We start from the raw sequence: 22,482 nt of genomic DNA, 5'->3' as shown, positions 1-22,482 counted from the left end.
ATCAGGAGAAAAGTGCTCAGGCAGTGGGGGGAGCCACAGAGAAAGTCTGGTGTCCTCTGGGACTCTGATAGGGGGGCACAGTGAGCAACGGGAAGAATAACAGGCCAGAGATGTAACAGGGAACCAGGCCATGAAGTACCTTGGAGGTAATTCTAAGGTCTTTGGTGTTACGTGGCAGCCATCAACAAGACTTGAGCAAAGAATATGTATTTAAGGGTACAATCTAGAGTCAGATGATCATGAAGCAGAGTTTAAAGCTATATTAGTGTCTATATTTAGTCATGTAGGACCTGGGACAATTTTCGCTATTTATGTCTAGTTGTCTAATAGTGTCACTATCTATTACTGTCTAATTTTTTAAAAGACAATTAGTATCCCCAACACCCAATACAAATAGTGCTCCCCAATCACTGTGGCAACTTAATTCCCCTACAGATGTCTAAAATACTGAGGGGGCAATACTGCCATCTCCCAACTGAGAATCATTTCCCCACAGCAACAGTTTTTAAACCTTTTGGTTTTAGGAACTCAAAGGTTATTGAGGATCTCAAAGAGCTTTTTTTTGTGAGTGGGTTATATCTATCAAAATTTACCATTTTAGAAATTAAAATTGAGAACATGTGAAGACATACTGTGTTCTTGGGCTGAAAAAATCAAAATGACCATACTACCCAAGGCAAGCTACATATTCAATATCATCTCTGCCAAAATACTAAAGACAATTTTCACAGAACTAAAACAAATAATTTTAAAATAAGAATGGAAACACAAAAGAGCCTGAATAGCCAAGACATTCTTGGGAAAGAAGAACACACCTGAACGGAGTCATGCTCCCTGACTTCAGACTATATCACAAAGCCACAATAATCAAAATAGCACAGTGCTGGCCCAAAACAGACACATAGATGAATGCAACAGAAAAACAGACACATAGATGAATGCAACAGAGCACAGAGCCCAGGAACAAGCTCAGTTACCTATGGTCGCTTAATCTATGAAAAGGAGGCAAAAATATACAATGGAGAAAAGACAGTCTTGAAGAGTGCTGGGAAAACTGGACAGCTATGGGTACAATGAGATTAGAACATTTCCTCACACCGTACACAAAAATAAATGGAAAAGGGACTACAGACCTAAATGTAAGACTGAAAACTCCTAGAGGAAAACATAGGCAGAAGAGCGTTTGACATAAATCATAGCAATATCGTTTTTTGGATCTGTCTTCTCAAGCCAGGAAGTAAAAGCAAAAATAAACAAATTGGACCTAATTAAACTTCATTTCTTTGGCATTGCAAAGGAAACCATTGACAAAATGAAAAGTCAACCTGCTGAATGGAAGAAAATATTTGCAAATGATATGACTATTAAGAAGTTAATAGCTAAGATATATTATCATCTCATACAACTCAATATAAAAAAAAAAACCTGATTACAAAATGAGCAGAATACCTGAATAGACATTTTTCCAAAGAGGAAAGGCAGATGGTCAATAGGCACATGAAAAGATGGCCAACACTGCCAATCATCAAGGAAATACCAATCAAAAGCATAATTGCATACCACCTCACACTTGTCATCATTTCTGTAATCAAATTTAGAGGAACGTAATCAGGATGTAGAGGAAAAAGAACTCTCATATACTGTTGTTTGGAATTTAAACTGGTATAGTCAGGACTCTACTGGTGGCCCAGTGGCTAAATCTCTCTAAATCTCAATACAGGAGACCCGCGTTCAATCCCTAGTCAGGGAGCTAGATCCAGCTTGCCACAACTCAGACCTGCTGCAGCCAAATGCATAAACAAATAAACTGCTACAGCCATTCTGGAAAATGATATGGAGGTTTCTCAAAAAAACTAAAAATATAACTTTTCCCTATGACCCAGCTATTCCACTCCAGGTAATATATCTGAAAAAAATCAAACTACTAATTTGAAAAGATTCATGTATCCCCACGTTCATGGTAGCATTAATTGAAAATTGCCAAGATAGAGATGCAAACTTAGTGTCCATCAACAGATGAATGGATAAAGATGTTTTACACAATGGAATGTGGTACACTCAGTTCAGTTCAGTTCAGTCCAGTCGTTCAGTCGTGTCCGACTCTTTGCGACTCCATGAGTCTCAGCACGCCAGGCCTCCCTGTCCATTACCAACTCCCAGAGATCACTCAGACTCATGTCCATTGAGTCAGTGATGCCATCCAGCCATCTCATCCTCTGTCGTCCCCTTCTCCTCCTGCCCCCAATCCCTCCCAGCATCAGAGTCTTTTCCAATAAGTAAACTCTTCGCATGAGGTGACCAAAGTACTGGAGTTTCAGCTTTAGTATCATTCCTTCCAAAGAAATCCCAGGGCTGATCTCCTTTAGAATGGACTGGTTGGATCTCCTTGCAGTCCAAGGGACTCTCAAGAGTCTTTTCCAACATCACAGTTCAAAAGCATCAATTCTTCTGCACTCAGCCTTCTTCACAGTCCAACTCTCACATCCATACATGACCACAGGAAAAACCATAGCCTTGACTAGACGAACCTTTGTTGGCAAAGTAATGTCTCTGCTTTTGAATATGCTATCTAGGTTGGTCATAACTTTCCTTCCAAGGAGTAGGCGTCTTTTAATTTCATGGCTGCAGTCACCATCTGCCGTGATTTTGGAGCCCAGAAAAATAAAGTCTGACACTGTTTCCACTGCTTCCCCATCTATTTCCCATGAAGTGGTGGGACTAGATGCCATGATCTTCGTTTTCTGAATGTTGAGCTTTAAGCCAACTTTTTCACTCTCCACTTTCACTTTCATCAAGAGGCTTTTGAGTTCCTCTTCACTTTCTGCCATAAGGGTGGTGTCATCTGCATATCTGAGGTGATTGATACTTCTCCCAGCAATCTTGATTCCAGTTTGTGTTTCTTCCAGTCCAGCGTTTCTCATGATGTGCTCTGCATATAAGTTAAATAAACAGGGTGACAATATACAGCCTTGACGTACTCCTTTTCCTATTGTGGAATCAGTCTGTTGTTCCATGTCCAGTTCTAACTGTTGCTTCCTGACCTGCATACAGATTTCTCAACAGGCAGGTCAGGCTGTCTGGTATTCCCATCTCTTTCAGAATTTTCCACAGTTTATTGTGATCCACACAGTCAAAGGCTTTGGCATAGTCAATAAAGCAGAAATAGATGTTTTTCTGGAACTCTCTTGCTTTTTCCATGATCCAGCAGATGTTGGCAATTTGATTTCTGGTTCCTCTGCCTTTTCTAAAATCACCATGAACATCTGGACGTTCACGGTTCATGTATTGCTGAAGCCTGGCTTGGAGAATTTTGAACATTACTAGCGTGTGAGATGAGTGCAATTGTGCAGTAGTTTGAGCATTCTTTGGCATTGCCTTTCTTTGGGATTGGAATGAAAACTGACCTTTTCCAGTCCTGTGGCCACTGCTGAGTTTTCCAAATTTGCTGGCATATAGAGTGCAGCACTTTCACAGCATCATCTTTCAGGATTTGAAATAGCTCAACTGGAATTCCATCACCTCCACTAGCTTTGTTCGTAGTGATGCTTTCTAAGGCCCACTTGACTTCACATTCCAGGATGTCCAGCTCTAGGTCAGTGATCACACCATCGTGATTATCTGGGTCGTGAAGATCTTTTTTGTACAGTTCTTCTGTGTATTCTTGCCACCTCTTCTTAATATCTTCTGCTTCTCTTAGGTCCATACCATTTCTGTCCTTTATTGAGCACATCTTTGCATGAAATGTTCCCTTGGTATCTCTAATTTTCTTGAAGAGATCTCTAGTCTTTCCCATTGTGTTGTTTTCCTCTATTTCTTTGCATTGACCGCTGAGGAAGGCTTTCTTATCTCTTCTTGCTATTCTTTGGAACTCTGCATTCAGATGCTTATATCTTTCCTTTTCTCCTTTGCTTTTTGCTTCTCTTCTTTTCACAGCTATTTGTAAGGCCTCCCCAGACAGCCATTTTGCTTTTTTGCATTTCTTTTCCATGGGGATGGTCTTGATCCCTGTCCTCTGTACAATGTCAAGAACCTCAGTCCATAGTTCATCAGGCACTCTATCTAGCAGATCTAGGCCCTTAAATCTATTTCTCACTTCCACTGTATAATCATAAGGGATTTGATTTAGGTCATACCTGAATGGTCTAGTGGTTTTCCCTACTTTCTTCAATTTCAGTCTGAATTTGGTAATAAGGAGTTCATGATCTGAGCCACAGTCAGCTCCTGGTCTTGTTTTTGTTGACCTTATAGAGCTTCTCCATCTTTGGCTGCAAAGAATATAATCAATCTGATTTTGGTGTTGACTATCTGGTGATATCCATGTGTAGAGTCTTTTCTTGTGTTGTTGGAAGAGGAACTCCCCAGGTCAATAGGTGCCCAATATTCTACTGGAGATCAGTGGAGAAATAACTCCAGAAAGAATGAAGGGATGGAGCCAAAGCAAAGACAATACCCAGCTGTGGATGTGACTGGTGATAGAAGCAAGGTCCGATTCTGTAAAGAGCAATATTGCATAGGAACCTGGAATGTCAGGTCCATGAATCAAGGCAAACTGGAAGTGGTCAAACAAGAGACGTCAAGATTGAATGTTGACATTCTAGGAATCAGCGAACTCAAATGGACTGGAATGGGTAAATTTAACTCAGATGACCATTATATCTACTACTGCAGGCAGGAATCCCTCAGAAGAAATGGAGTAGCCATCATGGTCAACAAAAGAGCCCGAAATGCAGTACTTGGATGCAATCTCAAAAATGACAGAATGATCTCTGTTCGTTTCCAAGGCAAACCATTCAATATCACAGTAATCCAAGTCTATGCCCCAACCAGTAACACTGAAGAAGCTGAAGTTGAACGGTTCTATGAAGACCTACAAGACCTTTTAGAACAAATACCCAAAAAAGATGTCCTTTTCATTATAGGGGACTGGAATGCAAAAGTAGGAAGTCAAGAAACACCTGGAGTAACAGGCAAATTTGGCCTTGGAATACGGAATGAAGCAGGGCAAAGACTAATAGAGCTTTGCCAAGAAAATGCACTGGTCATAGCAAACACCCTTTTCCAACAACACAAGAGAAGACTCTACACATGGACATCACCAGGTGGTACACTATTTGACCATAAAAAGAGGGAAATTTTGCTATTTGCAGCAATATGAATAAATGTGGAAGGTATTATGCTAAGTGAAATAAGTCAGAGAAAAACAAATACTGTATAATACCATGCATGAAATATAAAAAATTCAGCAAATTAATGATGATAACAAAAAACAAACAGATTCACGGATACAAAGAATAGATTAGTGTTTAGCAGCAATGAGAGGGAAGGGGGCAGGGGCAATATAGAGATAGAGGTATAAAGTATTATGTATAAAATAAGCTACAATGATGTATAACACAGGGGATACAGCCAATATTTTAGAATAATTATAAATGGATCATAACCTTTAAAAATTGTGAATCACTATATTGTAAACCCTTGGAATGCAATGAGATCCATCCAGTCAATCCTAAAGGAAATCAGTCCTGAATATTCACTGGAAGGACTGATGTTGAAACTGAAACTGCAATACTTTGGCTACCTGATGCGAAGAGCTGACTCATTGGAAAAGACCCTGATGCTGGGAAAGATTGAAGGCAGGAGGAGAAGGGGACAACAGAGGATGAGAGGATGAGATGGTTGGATGGCATCATCAACTCAATGGACATGAATTTGAGTAAACTCTGGGAGTTGGTGATGGACAGGTAGGCCTGGTGTGCTGCAGTCCATGGGGTTGCAAAGAGTTGGACATGACTGAGCAACTGAACTGATATTGTACACCTATAAATTATATAATATTACATCAACTATACTTGAATTAAACAATAAGAGATATTCATTTGGAAATAACAATAATAAATTCATGACGTTAACATTCAGTTCAGTACAGTTCTGTCGCTCAGTCGTGTCCGACTCTGCGACCCCATGAACCACAGCATGCCAGGCCTCCCTGTCCATCACCAACTCCTGGAGTCCACCCAAACCCATGTCTATTGAGTTGGTGATGCCATCCAACCATCTTATCCTCTGTCGTCCCCTTCTCCTCCTGCCCTCAATCTTTCCCAGCATCAGGGTCTTTTCAAATGAGTCAGCTCTTCGCATCAGGTGGCCAAAGTATTGGAGTTTCAGCTTCAACATCAGTCCTACCAATGAACACCCAGGACTGATCTCCTTTAGGATGGACTGGTTGGATCTCCTTGTAGTCCAAGGGACTAATATTAACATTAGAGTGATCAAATATTATGCAGCCTTTGAAAAACTCCATTGTATACTCATGAGAGAATGACAGTAAGAAAAAGCAAATAATATCTCAGTATTATTTATAAAAGAGTTTTGACTTCGCAAATCCCTAAATGGGTCTTGGGACTTCCTAGAGGTTCCTGAGGTACACTTTGAGAACCATGACTAAGAGCAACAGAAATAAAGTTTAATGTATATATGAATTTATTTCCCTTGGGATCTAGTGTTGTGCCAAGTCACTTCAGTCATGTCTGACTCTTTTTGACTCCAAGGACTGTAGCCCATCAGGCTCCTCTGTCCATGGGATTCTCCAGGCAAGAATACTGGAGTGGGTTGCCATTTCCTCCTCCAGGGGTTCTTCCCAATGCAGTGATCAAACCCGAGTCTCCTCACTGGAGGCAGATTCTTTACTATCTGAGCCACCAGGGAAGCTCAAATGAAAGTCGTTCAGTTGTGCCTGACTCTTTGTGCCCCCATGGGCTACAGAGTTCATGGAATTCTCCAGGCCAAAATACTAGAGTGGGTAGCTGTTCCCTTCTACAGGGGATCTTCCCAACCCAGGGATCGGACCCAGGTTTCCCGCATTGCAGGCAGATTCTTTACCAGCTGAGCCATCAGGGAAGCCCAGGGATCTAGAATCAGATGCAAAAGAACATTTATAGTATCCTGTATAACTAGGTGCATTCTTGAGTGCTAGAAGTGAACCATCTGGTATATGCTGGGGAGCCCAAAATTTATGATAGAAGAATGGGAAACAAGACAGATAAGAAACTGGAAAATAAAGACAAAGGAGACTCCGAGCTTTATAAAATGAGGAGAGGCAGTAGAGAAGTTATGTCTAAACCTTTAAGAGTTTAAATAAATTATGGCAAAAACATTTAAAGACTTTATTTTCAATTAACATTTAACAAGAAACTGCACGTATCTGACTTGCTATTAGACTAGAAACACAAAAGTTGTTTGGCCTAAAATAAATGTAAAAATATATCATGAATTCCTCTGTTTTTACAAGTCCTTATAGACACTTTAGGGCCTTCAGTAAATATATATTTAATTAAATTCTGCACAGAAGAGTATGGGGTTTCAGATGATTATCTGAATAATTCACTTCAGTGAATTAACTAGCTGGAGAGGTCTTTTGCAATGGAATAAAATTCTTTAGATTTAAAAAATTAAAAGTCATATTAGGTGATTAAATCTTTTTATATTTTTAGGCGATAACACTGAAAATTGCCACCTGTCAGGCCTTTGTCTTTAGAATGATATCTTTCTTTTTATTTCTCATCTACATAATATCTACTCATTCAAGGGTCTGCTCCTCATCTTGGCACCTACTGCAGGATCTCAGATTCTGAAGGCCCAGGAGAGAAAACAGAGTCCAAGTTCAAAAGCTCATCTAGGACTTGAAGCCCCCCCTTCAACCAGGTGGTCATACCAACCTGGCATCAATGGCTCTAGTGACAGGGAATCACTACTTCGACAGGAATATTCTGATTCATTTTTTGGCAATTATAAATTAGGGGGGATTTTGTATTTTGTCTCTCTGGAGCTTTTGTCTAAGTTTAAATGATTAGGGGTGAAAAAGAGGGATAGCATCTGTCACCGAGATGATGTGATTCGTGTCTGTCACCTGCCCTCTTGCACTGGAGAGTGTGGATGGCTTGCTGAGCATCTATTCTATTCCTAGTGTGTCTCTTCCTGAAACCAGAGAAGCCACAAAGGCCCAAGTGGCATTTCCTGACTTCTTTGCAAGCTGGGGTTGCAGATGTGATTCGGGCCGCATCGATCAGAGGAATCTGCCTGAGATCTGACACTAGAGCTCAGTTCTCCGAGAGGGCGAACTGCTCACAGAGCGGGTGAGCGGGAGTGGCATACGGGGCCGTCACAGCGACTTCCCCACAGGCTCAGGTGGCAGGACCTGCAACATCTTGGCTCTTTCACATAGCTCTTGTAGTAACCCTTAGAAGTTGGGCTTAGAGCTTGTTTTTGTAGGCCCTTCCAGCCTCCAAAGATTCTGTGATCCACTAAAAACTCTATAATAAATTCCTTTCTGATGAAACGTGCTAGAAGAAAGTTTGCTCTCTGGATTGAACCTTGGTCTTTACTATTCTTACCAACCCCTAACAACACCCTGCCTGTGACAGTCTTTTGGATAACTGACCAAAAAATCAATTCAACATCTTCCTTTCTCTAGTACAAGCTGGTGGCTTCAGTGACTAGATCTGGACTGGCATCCTTGCCCTGCCATTTATGAGCCGGAGTGTGTGTATGTGCGTGCGTGAGTATGTGTGTGTGCGTGTGCATGTGTTGATCTGGACAAGTTATTTAACCTTCCACATCTCTGTTTTCTATTTTGTAAAGGGAAGATAACAACAATACCTAATTAGGTTGTTGTGAGATTAATTGTGATAATCCTTATATCAGGCTTAGGGTAGTGTCCGACACGTGATAAGGGCTCAATAAATGTTAGTTGCTATGATTACTGTCATTATCATTTTCATTGAGCTAGTTTCAATGGCCTTGATTTTAAAACACCAGCTATACCAACCGAGGACTTATTCTGGTTAGCTTGTCAATGTCCTTCTTTAAAGAGTAGCTTCTAAAACTGAATTCCCACCCCAGGATGTCTGATGAACCCAGAAGGGAGTATCTTTTCAACATTCTCCTCTGATTGAATGTAACAAAACTGATGTATGTATAATTCACTCTCATGGAGATTAAGCTTGATTCAAATTAAAAGACTTTATTTTCTACGGTTAAATCAAGAAATCACTGCTTTTTACACAGGCAAGCCTTTTGATTTATAATTTTTAATGTTCATTTTGCAGAACTAAGTCTATTTGACTTAGTTTGTTGATTATATATATATGTATAAATTGTATATTATATATAGTATATATGTATACAAATAGCATACATATTGGTCTGGTATATAATGAATTAATTATGCCTCTAGCAAATTTGATAAAGAAGCAATTATCTCCTCAAAGTCAATAGTTAATATGTTGAACAGGTTAGACAAGGGATAGAGTGCTGCATTCCTCTGTGTGGCATTTCCCACTGCCATCAATCCTTTAATATAATCACCCTTTGGGGTGGATCATTTAGTCATTTCTAAGTCTAACCACACTATCATGTCATCCAAATATCCCTGCAATAAGATTTTATTTCAAAAGCCTAGTTAACTCCAGATCCTGTCCGCAGTATTTCCCTAATCCACTGTTCTAGAAAATTCATTTCTTATTTACACACCTATATCATAATGCAACAAAATATATAGAATAATTTAATTTTAAACAATGATTCTAACATCGAAAGCATTTCTTCAAGCACTGGGTAAAACCCTGGAGCTAGCCCTCCAAGTCAAATCAGCAATTCTCTATTTCTTTACTCAAAGGATCATTTTGTAATCTTACTTCCACAGAACTCAATTAATTATTTTATAGCATTTCTCTTCCCCTCATTTCCCATTGATAGTGGGACCACCACTTTTTCAGCCCATAGTCCTTCACCTCTAGAGCATATCAAACCCAATTATTAATCTCTTTTGTCATCCCACCTATTCTTCCAGAGCAGTATCTTCTAGCCATGTGACCAGCATATGAATCACACATGATTTCTACAATTCCCTGTAAAACACTAGTTCAGACTCAGGTCTCACCTGCCCTTATGCTAAATTATCATTTTAATTACTCTTCTCACAAATATTATCAACTGGTTTTAGAAGAATACTTTTGCATTTCTATAATTAGAATATGACTTAGCTTTTTAAAAAATAAAATTACTAAAGGAAGCAACATTTATTTCTATGTGCAATATGGTGTCAGAAAGTATACTATCTGCTTAAAAGTTTTCTACAATCTTCATTATTAAAAGGCAAATAGAAACATTAAGTTATAGAAAAGAAATAGAGAATTCTTGGGAACTTTATAATATGTTTTGTGTAAAATTTTGATTTTATGTTTCAAGAAATATAGTTTTAAGATTTAAAAATTAAGAATGATATCCACAAATAACTCCCACCCCCCATGGGTAAATTATTTTACCCTTGATAATTCACAATTATAAAGGAACTCTGTTGCATTTTGTATATAATACTTTCAATGGAACTATGTACAGTTTAAAGGACATCTATTTTCTCTTCTCCAATGATAGGTTTTAAATAGAGATCATAAATTCTAAGACTGCATTTATCAGATATCATCAATGTTATTAAATGTGATGATGTCTATAAAAGGCTTATGCTATTAAAAATTCAAACTGCTACAATTCTGTAAAAGAAACAGCATAGCTACTCCTATTCTAGTAGAGTTATCATATTTGGAGGGCCACTCAAGCAACAATGGCTTCCATCTTATGCAATTTGCTTGAGTAACCCACAAAAGTTAATTTTTTAAAGGGATAATATCTTGGATGCATATGTGCTTGGCATTTAGTATATAAAACTTTCAAAGACCAGACTTGCCTTTTTCTGTACAGCTAGCTTTTCATTTTCTTTCTCTGAATAGATCCATAATGTTCAGGGAAAATACCGAGAATAATAAATCCAAATCTCTGTATAAAATATACCTTCATGACACACTCAAGCTGGAAATCACAGGAACCAATAAAAATGCAGGCAGCCTACTGATAATGAGGTCAGAAATACAAATAAATTTACTTTTAATGAAGACTGGAGGCACAGTAATCAAAGTGTTAAAATTCATTTCATGCATATCTCATTTGCTTCTTAGCTGATATTTACCACGCAATCTGTGAGAAAGTAGAGGCCTAAGAAGCTCCAGATAAATGGCTCAATTAATTGTACAGAGGTAGACTTCTTTGAGCTGAGCTGGAGCTGTGAGCTCTTTATTAAAAGCACTATTCTGTAGCCCATAACCTTGTTCCTTGACTCCTCTCTGGTTTCCAATTTAAACAAGTCCCCATGCGGCCTGCTCTAAAGGGCTTTGTCTCCCTGTCATTGTTAAGAGAGCTGAGGCATCCTGGAAGTGTGAAATCAGACCTCATGAGTTGAACGGTTCCCCAGGGAACGCCGGACTGCGCAGAAGGTCAAAGTCATGGGCCGGACCATCTAAAAGTGTCTGATCGCCGGTCTGTGACACAGCAAGTTGGGGGTGGTGGTGAGGAGGTGGGGGGGTAGGGCTAGACTGAAGAGGACTGAAATTGAACACATCTTAATTAAAGCCCACAGACAGCAAAACAAAATGTTTTCTAGGCAGCCTGTCAAACGGGGCTTAAATTTAGCTCTGCTAATGAATCTGAGCTGCTAACTGTTATTTCTTAAGATAATAAGACTCTCACGGAAGCTGATAAAAAAACTGTAGCATGTCTTTTTCTGCTGTTTTGTTACTTAAATATTTTCCAACAATGAAGACAGTTTTCCTAAAGAAAAACATGGGAAAAGTCTATGCAAATAAAGGGGTAGTAAACATCTCTCTTAATAACTAGTAGGTTTCCAGACTCCGGGGGCTGGTGAGTCACAAGTCTTGATGTACAGCCTTGTTCCGGAAAAAGATATGCTCATTTAGTGGGACTGTTTCAATGACAGCTCTGTTAATTGTAAAATTCTCTCCCTCTCTTCCTTTTTTTTTCTTGCTCTCCCTCTATTGTTTCCTGAAAGAGATGTGCATTAATTTGAGAGATCAATTCACCTGGAGTGAAGAAGTTTTATATGAGTGTACCTTTTAATACAGTGAAAAGGCAGAGCATCTTTTGAAAGGGTTTCACAGTTCTCCCATATCAGTGTTTCTGAAACTGAGTGCCTGGTATCCCTGGGGAGGCTGTGACCTCTTCCTCAGGAGCTCAAAAAAACAACCCAAGGGAAAATGAAGGGGAGGGGCTGAGGAGAAGAACCCTTTTCTTTTTCTTCTTTAAGAACTTGAAAGAACCAAGAGGCCAGGTCTAAATACTCTGCAAAGAAAGCCTCACTCAATATAGAAATGTTCAGCTGAAAGCAAAAATTAGGCCCTGTCCAAAGAAGAATAATTAGAAGCTAGGAAAGACAAATTCCAACATACAGTGAACTGTTTCCCACCACCATAAAAAAAAAAAAAAATTTTCCCCCCTCATTGGTCTTTCTCTCCACACAATCTGTCCAGTTTCAAGGAATACTTGATTTAGCGGGAGGCTCTTCCCCAGTGAACACAGGCCCAGACAGTTGGAAGATTTTGCTCTGATGGTCCAGAGAGACATTAACCTTTTCACTGGTTACTTGAAAGGTAAGTAAGTTGTACCACGCAGTATTTTTCAGTGAATTGAACTTTTTCCCTTCTGAAGAATTTCACTGACCAACTTTGAAAACCAGAGTGCCACTTTCTCAGGCTGTGAAAGGCTGCCCACAATTTGACTGAAATTTCAATCCACTCTTGTGCCTCGTTCAATGCATGTGTATGTGTGGGAGTTGTAAATGGAGGCCTTAACCACCAGAGTTAATCTCTTTTTTAAATCTGTATTAACCTTAATGATTTGAAGTGCACTGTCCAACACTGAGCCATTGAGACCAAAGAAAAAACTACCCTCAACTATCAACAGTTTATTAGGGGCTTAACTGAAGTGACCCACTGTAGTAGCCTTCAGCTGAACAAGGCTATAGGCTTTTTGTGGAAAGGAGAAGAATTGAGGGTTTCATTAAAAAGTAATTTGTGCTTTATACTCACTCATTCAAAGAGAGTCTCAATTGCTCTTTATTCACACAGAGTTAATACAGTATCACAATGTTTCTCAATGAATGTGTTGTAACAAAAGAAAAATTTTACATTTTGAAAGGGAAAAACTCTTTGTAACTGCAGTAAGATTGATGGCTATTTAAAAGATTACAGAATCTCTTTTCTGGTGCTCATGCTAAATGATGAAATATTGTAATTTAAAATTTTTTGCTTAAACTGTGGCTGCTTAACTTGATATTCTGGTCATTAAACATATTTTAAGAATTGAGTGAAGTTGGTCAAATATAAGTTTGTGTTGTTGGACTTGTCTGGAAAAGTGTTTGGAAACCAACCAAGTATCTTATGGCAACAGCCCGGTTTATATCAGCTCAAAAGTATTTTTTGCTTCACACAGAAAGCTATCAGGGATTTAAAACCTCCCCTCTCCATCCACAACAGTCCTAAATGGATGCTAATTTGAGCATTTGTAGACAGCACCACTGATTCTCTTTCCTTTCCTCAAACTGTTGCTAAGTATCTTGTAGAGCCTGACTATGATTATCCACTGAGATGCACGACATATTTTTAAAGTTCTACTTTGAAAAAGCAGGAGATAAAGTATACAAAGAGCTTATTTGTGCCCCAAATTTCATGCTAAAGACCAGGAAGGATCAGTACATATTTATACGTATGTATTTATAGGGTAAGTATGCATTTATCCTTTGCAGAAGTAAAGACTTTTTAAAAAAAAAATTGGCAGAATATTCAGACGTCTGACTTGAATATATGGTCCTCGGTTTTGGCCACCATCACAAATGTCACAAAGACCACAAAAGGCCCAAGAGTGAGCGAGGTCAAAGACTGAATTATCCTCTTGCCCCTGAATAGTTCAACATCTCTCTTGTTCAATTCAGAGCACATTAGATTATAAGGTCAGTGTGGAATGAGGAATCATTAGATTTATATCCCTAAAACTGGAAGGAAAAAATGGAGAATCTGTTATTTAGTATTCTCCAAATTAAAGTCCATTTTATCAGATCAAAATTATGTCTCACTGAATCCCTAGGGAAAAGGCAATTGCTATTCACACTAATTTACATAGAACCATTATGAAAGAAATATACCTATTTTCTCCAGCTTCAAGAGAACATGTACTTTAACTTGCAGAGTGGCATATAGGCCATCTGGGTTAAAGTAATTGGCATATTCATGAAGTTTCAAAAGCAATGACAGCTTCTCTCCAAGAGACACAAACAGATAATTACATTTAACTTGTGTAATGGGCAGGTATCTAAACTTCTGAAGTACATGGGATTTGAATTTTTGTTTAAGAAATTACTGTACCCACTATAAATATCCAGGGATAGTTCTTAACACTTTGATGCTAATGGTAGGAGCCTGCCTGCCAGTGCAGGAGACATAAACAGATGTGAGTTCGATCCCTGGGTCAGGAAGATCCTCTGGAGAAGGAAATGGCAACCCACTCCAGTATTCTTGCCTGGAGAATCCCATGGACAGAGAAGCCTGGTGGGCTACAGTCCATGGAGCCGCAAAGAGTTGGACACGATTGAAGTGACTTGGCATGCACGCACGCACACATGATACCCTCTGACATACTTTTAATTTTAGTCTTTATCTTCAGATGCTTTTAGCCCAACACTGGGTGCTCCCCTTCACTGCAGAAAATACTCAAGAAAAGTGAAGATGCCTCCTGTGATGGTAAATGTCATTGCCATGATTTTCTGAATCTACCTGCTGCTGGGAATCATAGGCTGGCCAGAACCTCTGTAGTGTAAAAGCAGGACTGAATTCCTCTTCTAGTGTTTAAGTTCATGTTCAAAGTGAACAAAAAAGAACAGACCGGTTAGTTAACCGTTCATGTTGACTATTGGTTCTAATAATGAAAGCTCGTAATAAATAAAATCATTTTGTCCAGAATAATTTGGTTGCAATCACACATGAAATAAAATAGAACGTGAATAAACTTGACATTCACTAATTGTTTAGTACAAAAAGCAAGTCAGTATAGGTGCAAAAAAATTACAATCTTCTCTCCCACTATTTTCAGGTATGCCTATCTTGAAACAATATCTGATAGTTATTATCTGCTTGGTTAAGAATGAGTTGATAATATCTTCCATAAAGAAACTGTAAAGTCCCAGCATTTTTACTTTTATCATACAATAAACAGTCACTCAATACTATGCAAATATTAAAAAATTTAAAATATTGTCATTTTGGAATAGACATCTGCTATTTTAGTTTTAAGGCATGTGATCTTTTAATTAGATTTTGATTCTGTTCCATTAATTAAGGGCAGCAGTGACCATATAATGAGCTCGCAAGGCCTCATTTGGTAGGAAAAGTCTATTTCTCCCTTTCAAATAACTTAGCTACCCTTTAAGGGTCAACTTGCTGGCCATTCACAGTAAGCATATTTCTACAAATTATAAGTGGATACTTTCTTTCAGGAACAGGGAAGTTTGCACAAAAATTGGTCAAGTCAATCCTATTTATTGTCCATCTTGAGATGGACAGTTTAAGGAATCGTATAAATACCTCCCAAATCCTATGAAATTAAACAGTAAGGAAATGCTCACGTAGCTGTAAATTCAAAACAATAATTCTGGAAAGTCATGAAATAATTAACATGTTATAGAAACAGCAGTATCCAAATCAGGAAGCTTTAAGATATCATATTGATTTTGGCATTTTCACAGGCCTGTTTCTTGAAAAAAAGTTTAGAACAATGTAGATGTTTAGTTTAGATCCAGAATTATCTCTGAGACGGACTAGGGAATTTGGACAACTAAAGAATTGGATCGGCAACACAAATACCAAAAGTTCGTTCCAAGTAATTGAGTGTTAGGCATCTAAATTTTTCGGCAAACTACGTAAGAGATTTCATGCATGTTTGAACTATCAGTGTTGACGCTACACTATCAGCTGAGGGAGGCTGATACTGTTTTAAGAGAAGATACATCATTACTACCCAGAGACGCCAAAATGACAAAACCTGAAAGAAATACAACCACTATGTTGGCTAAACCTGGGAGAAGGCAACAATTCAAAAGCTGTTTTCCTTTCTACTGTTCATTTTTTATTATGTTACCCTTCTTTTAAACAGCTGAAACAGTATAAAAATCAGGTGGATAGCAAATCTTTGTGAGGTCAACACACTTTACAATTTCCTTTGATTATTCAGTCAGATGAAATGAAAAGTTCAGTTATCAAACTATAGACCCGGCATGCTGCTTGATACATAGGCAAAAGGAAAACTGCCTCGTTTCTTACCTGTGACGTCAGCAGCCATTAACCCTTCTGCTCTGATCACTTTCACCTGGAGGAAGCCCACATCTTTCAGGTTGTGAAATATCCGCAATGGGCTCTGAAACACCCCAAAGTCAGTATTAGAAAAGAAAGGTCCTAAAACACCTCTAGGAGTGCTCTGAGAAAATACCAAGTGCTATGGTTGATCTCAGGATGCTGCTGAAATGAGCCAAGGAATATTTGTGTTTCTTCAATAAGGATGCCCTTTTCTGCCATCATAAATATGTACACATACACACATACATTTGTGTAGATAATTATTGCTATGTAAGTAGATTTTTTTTAAAGAGTAAAAAGAATACCACAACATTGCTTCTCTATAAGTAATTAGCAGTAGATAGTGAACAATCAATTATAAAATATGACATGTCTGCTTTCTTCCATCCATCTCCTTTACCAAAGCACTCCAGGAAATCTTTTATCTATAGGCATGATGATCTGGAGACTAGTAATTCTTAATAGGAATCTTAGATTGTTGGTTAAGTAACACACACACTTAAGGCTTTGGGAGTAAGACAACATTAAATTAATTATTTTTCTACTATATTTTCTCCTTGGTGAGCTTTGGAAACTGTAGGTGCTAGATGAGGGTTAAAGACTATGTTCTAATATTTAATTCAAAAGGTTTAAATATTAGAAAACACCACACATCTTTCAGGTAATATATAATCTTTTAAAATAAATCAAGATGATTACTAAAAATAAATTCAAAAGTGATGGATAATCTTTTCTTAAATTTGTAAATTTATCTGTCATTGTCGTAGGTATAAAAGTATAGAAATTTTGATAGAAGAATCAGACTCAAATGCTAAAACCAATTTAATTTCATGAATTAATAATGGTAGAGTGTGAATAAGTGTAATACCTAAAGGAATTAAAAGAAGGGATACCAAGAAAATAATTCACAACTCTCATGAACTTAAACAGAGAGTAAAATCAACCAATAGTACATGATGCACATTTGTTCTGGAGAAGGAAATGGCAACCTGCTCCAGTATTCTTGCCTGGAAAAGTCCATGGATAAAGTAGCCTGGCAGGCTACAGTTCACAGGGTCGCAGACAGCTGGACGTGATTGAATGACAGGACACACACACATTTGTTTATTTGCACTTCAGTGCAATTTTCTCACGACAAAATCAGTATTCTTATTCAGTAAATCAAAGGCACTGCTTTATCATAATCTTTAATATGCTTTAAAACTGGAAAGCATAACACAGTTTCTCATAATAAAGTTATCTATTAAAATGTTACTAAAGATCATTCCCATCTTTGTGTTGAGAATGTGAGAACACTGAGAAGCACAAGCTTACCACGATATTAACTTTATCAGCCCTGTATGACTAGTCATTGTTTAGACTGAAGCTCTGACCTTGGTACACTGAGAGGAGGAAACACAGATAGATGTGTAATCTCATAGCCTAACTTTGTTAAAAAAAACAGAGTGTTTAGCACAAGGATTAACTCCTAATCTTTTATTGTTTTTAAACAGCTGTTTATCACCCAAACTCTGTTTAAGCTACCCTGATGACAGGGTTTAATAAAAATGCACTTCTCTCTCCATTTAAATTCCTGTAAATTGAGGGTTTAAGAGTGGAAATGTTAGACCGAGTGTTATAATTCAGAGATCTGTAGACTTGTCTTCCTAAGGTGGTAATGGTCAGGTGTGGGAAGCTGCTTCTTAACTCAGAGCTTACTGACTGGTAAAGACCAGGTAAGTCTCCTAATCTAACCACGGAGAGGAGTTTTATCAAAAAGGTTTCTGTCCTTTAATTTTTAGGAACAATTTAGACCAAGTTTCACTGTGACTGAAGCAGGTATCTGCAGCCTAAGAATCATTTTTATACTGGTAAACTCACTGCAGAGTCACACTGCTACTGGTACTTGAGCTCCAAAGTTCTGCTTTCCATGCAGAGGAGTAATTATTTGAAGGTTTCATTTTCTCCTGTCAGCTGACAGTCATTTATGGCAAATTTTAACCGCTTAGGCCAGCAACACATGGATTATAATAAGAACTCCAAGGGGGAGGAAAAAAAAAAAAAAAAGAAGCAAAACACGTAAATGTATCAGTTAAAAAATATAACTTTAAGGAATACTTCATCGAGAGATATTCCGGCCTTGCTATTTACGGTTATTTTAGAAGGCCTCTAAACCGGGACGGATTCTGAAGCCAGAAATTTCCATAGCAGAGGAATCTATGATTTGCTGTGAATCCTTTCAGCCCTCAATAGATGGGAAAAGATTGAAATGCTCTGGAGAGGAGTCCTCTTTATTTTTTTAATGAAAGGCTGTATAATATATTTTCTCTATGGCTGCAGCAGCTGTCAGGAGAGCATCTCAGTTCAGCTCTATTACGGGAGAGGCAACACCCCATCCTATGGCATCGGGATGCTCTGAGGGGCCAGTGCTGATTGACAGCTTGTCACCGTGACGTCTTATTCCATCTCTGTTATGGAGAAAATTAATGTCACACCACCAGCCTTATGACTCGCTGTCATCTTAGAACCGCTCACCTTTTATCAATGCTCTAAATAACATTTCAAGCCCATCGTCTCACGGTGGACAATCCGGTCAAGGGACATTAAATCAGATGACTGTGAAATGTCATAATAAAAATGGAATGCTAACAACTTCTTCTCTAAACTAGCTTCTCTGGTTTTTAAACTGTGACAAGGGGGAGCAAGGGTTCAGCATCCCCGTTCTGAAAAGGTCATACAATCGCTCTTGGTCTACTACCCATTACTATCTGCCCCCTATTGACCTTCCCTGCTTTGCTCCCTCCAAAAAGGAGGGGAAAAAAAAATAAAAATGGAATTAGCCATCTTTTCAGAACGTGGTGATCAAATAATGGCTCACACTGTAATGTCTTTAATTTGTGGGTCTTCAATGCTTCACAATGAACCACTGAATGACAGCAAGGGAGAGCCTTCTCAGGGTTGTTTCATGCAAGAGTAGGGGCAATCCACTTACTTTCCTACCACAACCAGTGCCAACTCAAATTCTTAGGTTTAACCTAACCTTAAAAAAAAAAAAATACACAAAGTTCTCACCAGAAAACTTACAGATAATTCTCCAAATAAACTCTTTTATATGTTTCTCCAAAACAAGTGATATTTCAGACATCATACAGTATTCATTCACTTTATAATCTATCTAATAAAAAGGTAACACTCTGAAACACTAAAATATAGGTGTTTGTCCTTGTATTGCTATGAGTAATCATAATAACATGTGCTGTATTATGTGCACTAGCTTCTTAGCAAGTATGATTCTAAAGGGAGATTTAGGCTTATCTTGAAATTCAGGGCTAAAAAAACGTATATTTAAAGTTGGCTCACTTTTTAGTATATTGAACATAATATAATTTGAGAATTAGCTGGGACATCCACATAATATTTTACATTTTATTGACATAATAGCTAATATTTGAAAGAAGGTATGGAAACAAATATTCAAATTCTCAGTAGAAATGGCAGATTTGAGGAATTTAATGTAGCAAAATGAGGGAAAAAAATCAATAGTAATTGGATCATTTCTAATTACTAAGCCCATTGTATGATACTAACATATGGGACTGTATCAAATATTAATCCATCAAATACAATATTATAATACCTAGAATCATTTTTACATTAATATGTGAATTAATTTCTTTACAACTGTTTTAATTCATGAGGCTCACTTTGGGGAATAGGAGAATATGTCTTGGTGGGTACCAAAATGCCAAATTATTTTCACAACTGCAATTATATATTCGAAGATGTCATACTATACCTTAGGCGCTTAGGTGTTTTAAAAATATATACTATTTAGCCTTGCTAAGTCACCTCTATTAAACTGTTTATGATAACACCATTGGTGGGCGAGTTGTACAAGCATTAGCAGACAGCTGATTCGGTGCAGATAGCCAGAATAAATTTGCTGAAGTGCACATCCTGCTAATCTGTTTGAAGAATATTGTAGAGCATTAGTACCAGCACTTCATGTTATCTGCACAGCCTGATAAGGTACATCTTTATTAAATTCAGTTATTGGAAGGATGTCAGTCAGCAAACAGGAATATTTTAAAATCTAAAAAAAAATTAGGCAGTTCTTTGTTAGTCAGAGCTTGGTTTCATGACTGGGAGTCTAGAGGAGCCTCCTAAACACCTGGCAGCTTTGTACAATACAAGCTTTGTAATTTTAAGTGGAAAGGCATTTTTTTTTTCTTCCAGCTTCATGGGTACTGAGACATTGACTTCTTCAAAGCTTCACTGAGAGAGAACGATGGAGTAAGAGCTCCCCTCTCTGTTGATTCACGAAAACTACAGGGCGGGAAACGCTTACTGTGAGGAAGCTGGGAAAGAGACTCAGTTGTCACGTTTGGGCTTGGTAAAATTTGAGAAGGGTACTTAGTGACTCATTCTGCCACCCTGTCACTTTAAATCTAATCCAAAGGTAAAGAAGCTTCCTTTTAATTATAGTTCACATTCCATAATTTCAAAATTAAAAGGATGAAGTGAGGCTTTTCTAAGCAGCTGAAAAAGAAAATGATTTCTGTAAATATCCTCTAGTTATCAAAAGTCTATTAGGTGCTCAGTCATGTCTGATTCTTTGCAATCCCATGGACTGTAACCTGCCAGGCTCCTCTGTCCATGGGATTTTCCAGCAAGAATACTGGAGTGGGTTGCCATTTCCTTCTCTATAGGATCTTCTGGACCCAGGGATCAAACTTAGGTCTCCTGCATTGCAAGCAGATTCTTTAACATTTGAGCCACCAGTGAAGCTCCTAGTTATCAAGCTACGAGTTAAAAAGTTAAGTGCCATTAACTCCATTTCAAATGTATAAAGATGAGATTCTAATTCCAATGACAAATAATCAGTGAACTCCCTTTACAGTAGTCTTGTGTAAACTTGACTTTCCATCACGGAAGGTTGCCCTGTGTGATAAGAACACTGAGGAGACCCCGAAACTCTAGAACTGGCTTTGGAAGAGACTCGAGAAAACACCAGGTATCTAGATATCCTGGGGTAACCCAAGTGCTTCTGCAAAGATCTGCATGGTATTTGCACCTTCCCTGCCTTCTGCTGATTCGTCTGTCAGACAGCTTTTGCAGATGTATTCCTGCCATTCCACATAAATTATTTACAACCTCATCTAGTCACCCCTGACCCTAAGGGAGGAGGGTTACATACGTACATATCGCTTCAATATTTCCTCGCGTTCTTTCTGGTCCTCCAGGGAGTTGACGGAGAGGTCAGAGATGCTGACAGTGGCCGAAGCTGTCAGGGTGACCAGCAATACCAGGTGCCCCTCCCCTTCTTCCAGCTGCAACTCCAGCTTGTGTGTCTGCTCCCTACTGAGAGCTGACAGGTCAATCTGGCACCTAAAAACAAATGTTTTGGATTAGCAAGAGGCTTTTAAAAAATTTTTTTGGCTACATCAAACAGTGGAGGTGCAGGCTGCTCAGAGCTATGTGAAAAATAAATCAATGAAAATACCATTTGAACCACTGGAAGCATATGCCTTTCATGTCAGCTGACTTCACAAAATTCAGACTCTGATTATTTTAGTAACTAATTACTTATTTCTTGTAAGAGGCAAGAAGTGTGCTTATCTGATTTGATTACTACTCATTGTTACCACATTTATAAATCATGAGGGCTTTCAACCCCAAGATGGCCCAGATGAGTGAGGCCTTGCTTGTAGAAAGACTAACGGGAACTGTCTAAACTACTAAGAGTCTGAACTTGTGTTACACTCTAAAAAATATAGGTGTTTTGTGGTTGTTCATAAATGCTATTAATCAGCGAACAGATCATTACTATGATGATGTCAGACGTTTTACATTTTTAAAACCATGTCAGTTTATTCACAGAACACTTCATGAATCTAAATTAACAGATCCTCTGAAGACATTATAGCTCAAGTGTTACATACAAGAGTTGTCCTAAGAGAGACTTTGTAATAATGTGGTAGCCCATGCTCAATATGCCACCCTCTCAGAGTTGAACAAATTCGTTTCATAAAAATGTCAGTTGATTTGGAAGAGAAAGATACTGTGGTGACCACAGGCCAATAAACTGAAAGAAAGGGGGCAGACGTGAGTAAAAGGCATTTAAAACAGGAAATAGCCAATGATAAGAATAAATGTGGTAACGTCATAAACAGAGTGGTCAGCTATCAGGGAAGATTAAATTTTTGCCCCTTCTTATTCTTCACTCTATTTATTGTTTATTATTTTGCCTTTAAGT

At 38.3% G+C, this 22,482-nt stretch overlaps 1 protein-coding gene across 13 annotated transcripts in view; it reads right to left on the bottom strand.

The window, feature by feature from the left end:
• MCTP1 (multiple C2 and transmembrane domain containing 1) overlaps nucleotides 1–22,482 on the bottom strand; it is a 563,412-nt gene that overhangs the window by 175,551 nt on the left and 365,379 nt on the right. For all 13 annotated transcript variants that reach the window (XM_045166809.1, XM_044948555.2, XM_025294006.3 and 10 more), the window contains 2 exons: nucleotides 21,428–21,614; nucleotides 16,215–16,308 (listed from right to left, as the gene is read on the bottom strand). In XM_045166809.1, the coding sequence (XP_045022744.1) occupies nucleotides 16,215–16,308; nucleotides 21,428–21,614 (281 nt within the window). The remainder of the gene's footprint in view (nucleotides 1–16,214; nucleotides 16,309–21,427; nucleotides 21,615–22,482) is intronic.

Source organism: Bubalus bubalis, chromosome 9 (genome assembly GCF_019923935.1).
Source record: "Bubalus bubalis isolate 160015118507 breed Murrah chromosome 9, NDDB_SH_1, whole genome shotgun sequence".
In the NCBI taxonomy this organism is placed as follows: domain Eukaryota; kingdom Metazoa; phylum Chordata; class Mammalia; order Artiodactyla; family Bovidae; genus Bubalus; species Bubalus bubalis.
This window is presented reverse-complemented; position numbering and strand designations above follow the sequence as displayed.